At 36.1% G+C, this 13,087-nt stretch overlaps 1 protein-coding gene across 1 annotated transcript in view; it reads right to left on the bottom strand.

Annotated features, from left to right (window-relative positions):
* LOC306880012 (voltage-gated delayed rectifier potassium channel KCNH5-like) overlaps window positions 1-13,087 on the bottom strand; it is a gene marked incomplete at both ends in the record, with an annotated part of 100,338 nt that overhangs the window by 60,512 nt on the left and 26,739 nt on the right. The window contains 4 exons of the mRNA XM_079433276.1: window positions 191-620; window positions 3,546-3,638; window positions 10,396-10,788; window positions 12,017-12,132. Of these exons, the coding sequence (XP_079289402.1) occupies window positions 191-620; window positions 3,546-3,638; window positions 10,396-10,788; window positions 12,017-12,132 (1,032 nt within the window). The remainder of the gene's footprint in view (window positions 1-190; window positions 621-3,545; window positions 3,639-10,395; window positions 10,789-12,016; window positions 12,133-13,087) is intronic.

Here is a 13,087-nt window from a genome sequence, read left to right on the forward strand (position 1 = left end):
TTTTGGGTGAAATATTCCTTTAAATGTACATAATTGAGCGTTACCAAAATAAACTCTAATATCAATCAATAACAGTCATGGCAACGATATATTGTGCTTCCTCTAATCTCCAAACATTAACCAACCACATGAAGCTCATTCTGATTAGTAAAGCATCCATGAAGCAAAGAAACAACTTAGTGATACTTACAGCCCACCATCATCATGGCCACAGAGAAGATCTTCTCCCCATCTGTAGTAGGTGCAATGTTCCCAAAGCCAATGGTGGTGAGACTTGTCATGGTGAAATAGAGAGATGATATGTAGAGTGTGTGCTTACTGGGACCACCTTCCCACTGGCCAGAGCCACTGGCATTGTAGCGATATGGTGTGCCAATGCTGATAGCTAACTGATAAAGCCAACTTTCCCTCTTGATGTTGTTGCTGGCCTCATCGAAGATCTCGTAATCACCAATGCTGTACCAGATGCAGGCCAACCAATGTGCCACCAGGCCAAAGACACAAACCAGTAAAACTAACACAGCAGCACCGTATTCCAGATAGTGGTCCAGTTTGCGTGCCACTCGACCCAGACGGAGTAAACGCACCACTTTCAATGAGCTGAACAGGCTGCTGAGACCCTGGTGAAGAAAAAGAGAATGTGTCATCAGAGATGGTAACAGCATGTTAACACTAGCTGACCTCCATCACAAATCATGTTATAAACATATTGGGGGAAAAAATCAATAACAATTCACAAGGCACAACAGATCAGCAGCCAGTGAGCTTGTTGCTCAACATTCAAATACTCAGCTAGTGCTTGCTGTAGCAGTTGAAGCTCGCTTCAGAAACCCTCCACCTTCCCCAGCTCCACCTGTATAGATCTACTATGGGGTGATTTCATTTCATGTTTTTTTTTTATCGTTTAGCAGTTGGAAAAAATCCTTACAACAAATGATTGCAACTCTGTGTCCAAATCTAACCAAAACCAAACGTCCCAAATCTAAAATAAATAGAACAATATTTATAATTTTATCTTATCGTTATCATTTTTTATATTTTAGCAAAACAATATTTTGACAATATTTTAACAAAACCGTTGCTCTTTTTTTAAAATAAGAAAATTTATGGCAAACTAGTCAATAAGAATTTATTTTGGAGAATTGAATCCTTTGAGTTTTTAATGACACTAAAATCAGTTGTATTACTTTGTTCAAAAAATTATCATTTATTTTAATTTTGAAATTATTAATATTATTTATATAAAGGTTATGTTTAAGTCATTGTATGTATCAAAATACATTTCTGCATTTTTAAAGAAATCCAGACAAAAAAAAAAAAAACCTTTTTACATTTTACTTTAATGCAGCATATTTTGGTTGGTGACATGCTTCTCTGTGTGCAATGTAAAAGAGCTGGAAAGAAAACAATTGGGTAAGAAAAGGCTTAGAAACATAAAGACATATTTATGTTGGCATGTATCATCTTATATTGACAAATTGCACTTGAAAGGTTTCGTTAACATGACTTTGAAAAAAAGCCAGATGTGGATTTCAAGGTGAGATCTTCCATGTTCACTTGAACATTAATAATTCCAGGTTGATGGGTGTCATATAGCTCCAGAGACCTGCTCTTTCAGCCTATAGCTACTTTGATCTGACTAATTTCATGTCAGAGGAGGAGGAGAGGATGGATAGCTGGGATTCCTCAACTGATCCTACCACTCCATCCACCACATCCAAAGAGAATCGTAGAAAGAGAATTTCACGAGCGAACAAAGTTGTTTTATTGATCAGGCAAATTCTTTTGAGCTTATGACAAATAACAGCTAATAGTTTGGATGCATGTTGTTGAGTCTGTATCATTAAAGGGTGGAATAAATATAGTCTTTTTGGCTCTGAAAGCAAAATAAAGAGGATGCTTTCACTCAGCTACGCCCACGCTTGCACTCTATCCCTTTGAACAAAAGCTTAAACATTGCTTGTCAACTTCGGGCCAATGCAGATTATAGGGCTTTAAAGAAAAAAAAGCCCACTCTGATTTTCTTAGCGTACACAAATACAGCATTAACTCATTGGTAGGCCTACATAGAATATGCAGACATTTTCTGCAAGCAAGAAGAAGATCTGTATAATGGACTTAATATGGTGTTAAACTACAATCTAAAGGTTAACTTAAGTTCACAGTTACAGAGGTTTAATTTCTGGAGTTGGCGGCACTTCTACACAAATGCAATATCCAACAGAATCAGGAATCAGATCACATGACCCAACTGTGTGCACTACCACTGGCTGTAGCTGCAGCATATTGCTGCTCATTTATTTAGCATCACCAGTGGCTGCTGTCGCTCCCATTGAAAATGAATAACTGTGTTCAGTGTTGCTCAAAATTTGGGAACACACCAATATTAAAATGGTAAACAATACAATAATAGCTAATAGGTTTTTCTCTTGTACAAAATGTTTTAAAAGTAAAAATAGAGGAAAAGTGTAGCTATTAATGAAATATCTAAACTAAAAAATATAAACACACTAAGGACATGAGCATGTACAGAACTTTGTAAATGAAGAACATTACAATTTTACCATCAGTAAAATCAGCCATTTCTTATTGAATTTAAGACAACAAAATAACTCTTTAATGCAATTTCTGTGATTCAACCTAAATTCACTTTTTAAGCTGTCAAAAATGAGGGGGTGAGAAGTAAGTATACCTAATTGTTGCATCCTCAACAGCTTTGGACTGTCAGCCCAGAACTGTTTATAAATAGTGGCCGTGATGTGTACCTCACAGCAAATTAGCATTTCCTCCACCGAGGGTTTCTGCTTTTTTTTGTTCAAGCCGTCACATAATCAAAAGGCTAATTTCTCAAACATGCTTTATGTTCCTGAAAGGAGCAATTTCCCCTAGACACTGACACGGAGGAAGAAAGGTAAAAATAGATGTGTTCATTCTGCAATATTGCATGAAATCCTAAGGCATTTACTACGCTAGCAAAAAAAAAAACAATCCTAATTTTGCCAACACAGTCAATTCCCCAGGCGGAGCAGCTCTTAATGGATACTTTTCCAAGTAATTTATCATTTTGAGGGCCTATATCTAATTTGCAACTGTGCTTACATAGCATTTAGTAAACCATAAAGTGTTTTGTCTTTGTCTTTGAGGCCAAACAAATGAGTAGCTATCGGGTGTGAACATTAGATGTTATGAGTGCTCATAAATGTTCGGTTACTGTAGATGTGACGACCCCACAGTTGTTTCATGGGATAATGGAAGAGAGAAACATTAATGCCTATTGGTGAAACATGCTGCGTGTGGTTGTGTGTGTCAGGGCATGGGGAATGAAGCTTGTGCTGTCTAATTTGAATTGACTCGCATCTAAAATCACTTTAGTTAAACAAACACACTAAGGGGTGCAGCATTCAGAGTAACATTAGCATAAATTAGAGAGCCATCAGTGCATCTCTGCTCAACATTGAATAGGAGAGAGGTTACTGAACTACTGTACAAAAGAGAAAATGGGACAGAAGAGCCATAAACAACCCAAGAAAGAAGAGCGAACTTACAGGCAACACTGAGTCCTCCGCACGTGTGCCGTTGCGTTGAGAATGGGCCGCAGCTGGCATGTGGCCCACTGCAGAAGAGTCTGCAATGGGATCCTAAGTCAGAAAGACAGAGGCAGACGTTTCACTTCATGGCAAACTACGCTTGCGCATGCATAAAATAAAAATAAGCACAGAGATGAGATGGACTTTAGGATTCAAGAGACCCATTTACAGATATTAGATCTGAACAGCAGCACAACGAATGCGTCAAACTAAGTAGTATGAACGGAACAGCAGATGTATGCGGGAAGAACGTCATATCAAGATGCTAAAAAAAAACAAAAGCGTTATATAACAAGTGTCCTATAACAACAACTGACATGTCCTAATACGCACTTCCAGAAAAACCTTTGTGTGAAATGATTAAAGGAATAGCTCACTTGAGATTTCTGTCATCATTCATTCACCTTCATGTTGTTTCAAACTGATATGACTTTCTTTATTCTGTGAAACACAAAAGCTATATACATCAGCTTATTCATATTGCTCTTTTCCAAACAACAAAAACGATACAGTGTGCAAATATAAAGTGGCTGTCAAGCTTCCAAAAAGAATTAAAAAAGATAATTTACAATAGCTTTTAGTGACGAACAAACACAACCACACAATATGTCTTACAGATAACATATCTTGAAAAAGATTTTAGAGTTTTTTAAAACTCCATTTTTATATTTTATGAATTTAGGTTTAAATTTTGATTTAAACTTTTTTTTTTCTTTTTTTTCTGGAAAAAAAGTATTAATTCTTCATACGTAATATTATACAATTTTGCTTTTCAGTAAATGTATATTTCATTCATTCATGCATCTATCTTTTAACCACACTATAGACAGTAATAAATAAATTGAATATTTTTTTACCCCATTCTTTTATGTTTAAGCATAAATCTCACTTAATTTATTGAGGTTTATGCTTAAAAAACAATTTGCCGGCAATTGTGCTTCTCAAATAAATTTATTTTTCAATTAACGTTATTTATTTTAAAAGGAATTAAGACAAACATATTACTTAAGAAAAGTATTTTTTGTAATGCAGGCCACAACCTCCTTGTACAGGCGGTACAGGGCACCAGTTACCAAAATTCCATACAATTATTAAATATGTATATATTGAATATGCATATAAGCAATAAGAGCTGCCATGGTCACTGTACAGTATAATTGGGAAACTGTATGGTAAAGAGCTTCTTAATAACTTCATTTTGGAAAAAAGTTTGGAACGATATGAGAGGCACTAAATGAAGACAGAATTTTTTCTTTATATAACCCATTAATACATGCCAAAAAGAGCAGGTATTACACAACACAAGTAAAGAGACCAGAATATCCAATAAACATGGGCATGTGGCCCACAGGGGACACAAAAACATCTCCAGTTCATAGAAAAACATCTGACAGCTGCGCATCAATCCCCATGACAGACAGTCGTATTCTTGCCAACTGCTTGTGCCTTCAAATATTTATAACACACTTTGTAGCATTATTATGAGCAGCCTTTTTTTGTGTGACATCACAATGTTTCAGTTTGTTTAACTTTCAAAGATATATAAAAACTGCAAAATAATTTTCTTGGTCTTTTTTTTATTTATTTATCACTGATCATTTGTTTTCCAGATTTAGACAAGTCCAACAAACAGCATTGTTGCTTAAAACAAGAAAAACAATTTAATAATTGGGTAATAAAACAATATAAAATTATTAAATTGTTATTAGATATTATAATTTATAAAGATTATTATTATTATTTTTAGTGTTGCTCATTTGCACTGTCATCTTGATAAATGCCCTTGGTTTCCAGTGCTCAGTGGGGGTCTAACACATTGCACATTAGCATTTACACCTGCCAACTCAACAAGTGTCCAGCTGAGGATGTGGTTTGAGTCAGGTTTGGGAGACAAACAGAATTCACTGAGGGTCAGCTGAGTGTGACATTTCAACAGCAACTGTGTAAGAGGCCATCAGCTTTCATAAAAACACTCTCTGCTGATAAATATATACAATATGCACAATATAAACATGCACATTGGCATGTACAGTATACACATTCAGAAAAACACATGCATAAATGCTTGGGGAAAATGAAGATGTTTTACTCAATTTATTCTATTCCTTCCATAAATTCTCTGTATGCTTTTGAGTTTGAATACTCAAATGTTCTGTTCCTCCACTTTTAATTCTCTAACTCTGTCTGATTCCTTCTTTATTAGTACTACAGCTTTATTAGTATCTACGACTGCCTTAAAGATGTAGATCATCTTAATAAAGGTTCTTAAATGTTTCTCTACAGCGTATAGGTTCATTTTATGATGTATTGGGTTTTTGAGTTGCTATACTGCTCTATGAAAATATATAAACGTATATATTATCTAACTAAAAATACAGCATAGGTTGTGTTTGATCACAGAATTATCACTAAGTATAAAGAAATAAAGCAGCTGCACAAACAAACATTACTTCTCTCCTTTTACAGACCATCTATCTGACACATAACCTTAGCTGAACTCAGCCTAAACATGCAGATTTCAACCACATCAGTGATACAGCAGTGCCACACGGTCCCACATGCCACAGGAAAACTTTATTGAGATCCAGGCAGACTGCAGATTTGGGACTTCATTGTGTTCCAGTGATGCAGAGACTAATGCATTCCAACAACATCACCACAATGGGAAAGGATGTCTGTTGCCTGGGCAACCATGAACTTACAGCACCAGTAGGAATCCAAAGAGTTATTTTATTGGATAAATATATCATACCATGCATATGGAGATTAATAATGTGAAGAAGCTTAAAGCAGAATCATATTTTATTCTGAATGTCCACAGTTGCCCAATTTAAAAACCCTCTGGGGCCGGCTATATCGCCGGCGATACCAGCTCGGTTTTTTTAAGATCAGTGCAAAAGACACTAAAAATACTCTGTTGATTTGGTCACACAAATAAGTGTTATGCATCAATCGAAACTGTTAAGTGTCTATTTTTTTTGTGTACACTCATGATTACAACAAAACTTTGTGGTTTTGGGGAAAAAAAGAAAATAAACAGGGTGCGCTCTCTGTCTTCTCCATCTCCGCGATCTGTTTATAGTAACGCGTCACTAAAATGAAGTGCAACTCAGCAAATACTCAACACAGAAACATGGGAGCTATCTCTATAGAAAGCCTGAAGTGTCTACTTTCAAATTAAGTAAGTCATATCGAACAAACATTATGTGATAAAGTAATCCGTATGAAACCGACACGATGTTCAGTCTGTCCAGTCTAACTCATTATTTTTAAAGAGATCCCGCCCCCTCGTGTTCACATGTAAATAACCACATGATCCGCGCGCGCCTGGATACGCCCAACATAAACAAAGCGTCAGGAGTGAAGAGTTCATCGCTGCTATACTGTTCGTTTCTGGAAGAAGACCTTCTTTTGTAGTTCACAGCATGCTTGAGTCTATAGCTGCAGAATCATAACAGCTACTATAAAATCATACATACTAGGCTATAAGACTGCAAAATCATAGTTGTTTTTTCCTAAACTGTAATTCCAGACTACAATGTTTGAATATGGTGGACAATTAATTGTGCGTGAGTCTATAAAACCTATATATATAGATGCTCCTGATGTTAAAATGCTCACAAATGTTTTTGGTTGTTTGTATTTTATAGAATCAGGTACCTGAACCACAGATGATCCTGATGACTTTCTTCTGATGTTGGTGATGTTGGTACAGTGCTCTCAGAGGAACACAGTTTGATGTTCAACTACACTGATGAACATCTTGTTTTACTATGGTAAAACAAGATCCTTGACTACTGATTGTTTTTTTGTTTTTTTTCTTCTTGAATCCATGGACATAAGTAAATGTCAGGTACTTGTTTCACTTGTTGAACATAATCTGTTGCAGGAATGAGTTAAAGTCTGTTCACATCTCTGTGGTTAGATCAGTGTGCACAATAATGTGTCTTTGACCTTCATTATGTATGTTTTGATTATACTGGGTTGTAAATAAAATACAAATAATAAAAAAAAAAAAAAAAAAATTCAGTCTCCTCACATTATCTCTTACCTGCTTCAGTCACAGTCACACTGATGGGCCATTAGCAGCCTTTAGGGGAGGGCCCTTTGTCTCTCAGGTGAAAATCACTTAATATTCAAGGCTATTACCACTCCCTCGCATATTGGCTTTCAATCACAAAACATGTTTTTAAAAATTTAAATATATTGTTTTCTGTGAATGATTAAGCAGAATGATTTTCACATAATTTTGAAGTAAATATTCTAGCCTAGAAGACTGATTACTCAAAAGTCTTATTCAGGACTATGTAGTGTGAGTTTTATGGCCTTATTTCAGCTACATTTTTTTCCCAAAATTTACTAACCACACATAATATTTTTTTTCAAAAAAATGCAAACATGTACATCCATCTTGGGCACATATTATTGTAGCACAGTTTGTGTTGAATACAAAACAAAATACATGTTGGTCAATAGTATGTTATAAGTTGCTGAAATAAGCACAAATATCAGGGCATGTCAAAACGTCAAGGGCCCCAAAATCACCTCAGGCCCCAGAGGGTTAACCTACAACCATTAGGACGCCTGTGCCCATTTAAAGTTTTTCAGACTTCCATCTCAGCTCTCTATTAGATCCTCCAGACAGATAAAAAAATGGCAAGTAAAATCTCCCACTGATCCTCCAGAACTCGAAGTACACAGAAGTACAAAAAGTGTTTCATTCAAAACACAGGTGTAAGAGGAACACAAGCATACTGAAATTTACTTCAAGAATACTTAAATGGACAGCACATCACAAAATAAAAATGAAATGAAAAATCATTCAATCATTCACTCGTGTCTTTCTAAACCTTTATTCTACTTTACACAACTTTATTCTGCGGAACACAAAAGAAGATATTTTAAAGAATGTTGGTAACCAAACCATTTTGTTTACTTCTCAATATATCTTCTTTTATGCTTATATTAATCTTTGAGCGACAGAAAACTTATCATTTGTCAAATACTGCATCCTGTGGCGAAAATATATCACAGCAGCTCTAAACATTGAAAAGACTTGAGCACAACTGATATCACACAACCATCTCAGTCCCTCCTAGTCTCTCCTTCAACACACATCTACACAGACTCCAGAAATCACGCAGCCCACTTATCATTGAACTGTCTGGCTGGGCTGAGACCATTTAGGCTAATGCCCAGTACTGTGAGCAGCCACTGATATGGAAAGAGATGGCAATAATGGATATAGTTTTCACGACAGAGTTTCAGCCTCAAGAAATGTTGGAGGGAAGGGGGTCTCACTCAATCCCACTCCTTTCTATCAAGAAAAATAAATCATTCCTCACGAGCACAAAAACACGCATACAACACCGCTTGTGCAAGTCAAAGAGAGGAACATAAGCTGCATTTGTTTCTTCTTGGTAAGATATGGAAATGTATGCTGGAGAGGTCCTGTGCAAACAGTAATTACCGTAAACAAGATGCACAGATGAATAATCACCAACTTTAGTAATATGGAGGAGGATCAATTATAATGCAATAGCTGAGTACAGAAAATTTGACTGGAATAGTCCATAAACATATCACCAAAAGTAATAAAATCTAAGAAGATGAAGGTTTATTGATTTGTGCTTTTGCCTTTAATTGGTCATCGGGGAACAATCTAATATGTTATATCTGATCAAATAAACTGTAAACAAAAAGACTTTTGTTTGGCAGTAATTTGGATGAAACACAGTGCACAGAGTAAACTGTTTCAAGGTCTTCTGCAGTTAAATCATCATTTAAGGTATGAAAGTATTTAGTTAAATCATTATGACTGCAGAGTCCAACAAATAAAGGCAAATCTATACTGATAAACCGGGATGATCACATCATTCAAGTCAGTGTTTATCAGAGGATATAAACTATGGCTAGGGATGGAAATCTTAAGGAATTTAACCATTCTGGTAACGATTTGGATTCCTCTTAAAGATTCTGATTCCTTAACACTTCCATTAATGATTCTTTTGATTTTGAGGAAGAAATGTTTGGGAAAAAAGAAAGCTGGGATTGTTTCAGGAATAAATGTAGAACAACAAAACCAAAAAATGGCGGTGACATTTCATGAACTCCCTTATTTTTGTCATAAAATACCACTGAGAGAATCAAATAAGTCTGATTAATTAAAAAAAAACTGTTCTATCTGATTCATAAATATTTGTGATTCCCTAAAAAGTACTGGCTAAAAAGAGTCATTCACCCAGGAATCAGGCTCGAGCTGCTGTTTTTTTCTTCCATCGGCCATTCAAAAGTTTGGGGTCTGTCAGATCTTTTGAAAGTTTTTGAAAGAAGTCTCTTATGCTCACCAAGGCTGTATTTATTTGATCAAAAATGCAGTAGAGTAATATTGTGAAATATTATTAAAATTAAAATAACAGTTTTCCGTTTAATATATTCTCAAATGCATTCTAATATGCTGATCTGCGGATCAACAAAGATTTATTACTATTATTTTTACTATTATCAGTGTTGAAAACAGGTGTGCTGCTTTATCTTTTTGTGTAAACTTTTTGATGTGTTTGTTTGCAAATTTTTGATGAATAGAAAGTTCAAAAGAACAGCATGTATTTGAAACTAAAATCTTTTGTAACATTATAAGTGTCCTTACTGTCCACTTTTGATCAATTTAATGTGATCTTGCTGAATAAAAGTACTGACTCCAAACTTTCAAACAGTGACATTTATATATAAGTGTATATATATATATAAAAACTACCATAGCTTTGATATTGCTCGAATAAATGTCTTTCTTCAATGTTGTGCTTACCTCATCCACGTTTTCAAAGGCATTAATGATGTCATAGGGCAGGCAAGACAGCAGGTCTATGACAAACCAGGTCTTCAAGTAGTTCATTCGTATGAGCTTTGGGTCAGATATGACCTCTCCTCCAGGTCCCACAAAAGTTGTATGAAAGTTCAACACAATATCCACAAGGAAGATGACATCCACCACGCTGTCCAGTACCAACCACACCAGGTTGTTCTGTTTGGTCTTAAAGGACACATTGTAGGGCACCATGATGGCCGTGTAGAAGGTGAGAATGAGGATGACCCAGTCCCAAGTGGTCTTAAAGGTGCAGTAGTGCAATATAATGTGAGGTGGAGTTTTAGGAGCCTCTTGCTTATATTGAGGGAGGATGTCAGAGCCCAGCTGAAGAGCCTTGGAAAGACAGAACAAAAAAATTATTAAAAGAATGAGAGACATTTAAAAAAAAAAAAAAACATCCATCAAAAATATCTGATGTTCTGATGTCACTACAAGGTTTCTTAAGTGCTACCTTCATCAACCAGTTTTGCTTTAAATACGACCAGTTTTGCTGATGAATATCTAAGCTGGCCTACCAAACTGTAAGTAATATATATCCAGTAAATATATGCAAACATCCTTTAAACAAGTTACATTTATTTGCATACTTTTTGCTGATTTAAGCATAAAAGCCTGTTCTCATCAAAGACAATAATGATACTATAAACTATAAATAAAGTTTAAATGATTCCATGAGAACAGTGACGTCTGAACCACAACTATAACAATTAATGACACAACAATATTGCTGGAATCACTTTCAGAATGATATTTCCAGCTTATGAATGAAAAAAACTCACATCCAATCAGAATTGCAACCCTTTTTGCTTGACTTTAAAGAGCTCAAGCATTTAAAGTGGTAGACGACAAAAATACAGCATTTGCTTAAATACAGAACATTATCGTACACTGGTGAGAATTTTATTAATATAAAATTGTATAGTTCTTGGTATTCTCTAAAAACATTGTATCTTACAAAATACAGTAAGTTTTTAAGAATGTTGTAATTGTTTTCACAAAACTGATAATGAATTTTTTTTTTTTTTTTTTTTGGCAGTGCGACGAGACCACCACGAAAAATCATGCTGGTCTAAGCTAGTCTTTTGCCCTGTCAAAATTATGCACTGTAAGGAATATATACCTCATGAAAGTTTACAGTGAAAAGTTTAAGCTTATGTCAGCAGTCATTGGACAGCTGAGTCAACTGTCATTTGTCTTGAAATGAAGTCAGACTTTATTTCTGCCATGTGGGACTGAAGACAAAGGCAGCTGACCTTTTTGTATGTGCATATGTGTGTGTGTGGGTCAGGATTTGCCTACACTGTGAGGTCCAAATGACTCCAAAAAGACAGTAAATGAAGATCAACTACAAAACCTGACCAGCCAAAGGTCCTTGCGAGGTAAAAAAAAAAAAAAATTGCTGAATACAGTTTTAGCAAAAATGCAAAAAGCCTTACAGTATATGAAGGTCAAGAGTTTGGTAAAGAGAAAGAAAACACCATTAGCTATCATTAGCATAAAAACAATAGAAGTCAATGGAAACTCCTGACCATAGAAAAACAAATGTGTGTGTGACACTCACCTCTGCCAGTCGTGAATGCTTATGGCTGACCTCAGTCTTGTTCATAGGTGTGAGCTGCTGAAGTGTACTCCGGCTATTGGTTAAAGCCCTAGTCAGCCTGGCAAACTTGGTCCATCCTGCCACATAGAGAAACAAAATGGTGTATCAGCAACAGGAAACACTTCTTTGCCTCCTCTCTACTTTTCTTCACTCACAAACACACTTTTCCACACAAATAGTAGCGCTGCTGGCATCACGCTCCTCAGCCAAACAGCAATGGCCCACGCGGATTTCCACCGAGGCTCCTGCAAATGCTGACACCAGCGAAAACTGTTCTTCCCCATTCCTTCCTTCCAAAAAAACTCACATCTTTTTGTATACCCATGTCCCATTTCTAAAGTCTGTGCCATCAACATGTCGCAGCCTACTCTTTCCTTGTTTTGTAAAAACAGAAACTGTTATGAACCCCAGGGGGCTTTTCACAAAGGCATAAAGTTTCTTTATGACTTTAAAATGAAAGCATTATGACATGGTGGAGACACGAAGGAAGATGTTGCATCCAACGGGGAGCCTCGTTTGAAGTCATTGCTTTCTCATTAATAAAGACTGATGGGAAGATTGTCTTTTGATCTCAATAACCCTAAAGTCAGTTGGGTCAGTTGAGTCCTACAAAGTAAAATCTTCTCAAAGTGATTGTACAATGTGCACGTGCCAATGCGAATGCAATTTTTTTCTGTTAATCTCATCCATTCTCTTTTTTGCCCACAGGAAGGACTGTTTTTAAAAGCTTGCAGGGTGGGAAAAGAGGTTAAACATTAATAACATTGCATCTCTCCCATTTAAGTCACATCTCATGAATGTTCAAACACAACAATAAAGTACTGGAGTACATTGGGTCTCTTGGAGGCACTCTCTCTCATTACAACAGGGACATGGAGGGGAAGTCTTTCTGCACGGCCACATGAACAATGAACTCAGTGAGGGGATAAGGAGGGGAAATCAGCCATGTGCACTTATTGGTAGGATGTATGAAAATAGCACGCTGGTCTGTTCAAGCCCATTCAGCGGGGGACGGTTTTATGTCAGAAAGTC

The sequence above is a fragment of the Barbus barbus genome (genome assembly GCF_936440315.1).
Source record: "Barbus barbus genome assembly, chromosome: 14".
Lineage (NCBI taxonomy): Eukaryota > Metazoa > Chordata > Actinopteri > Cypriniformes > Cyprinidae > Barbus > Barbus barbus.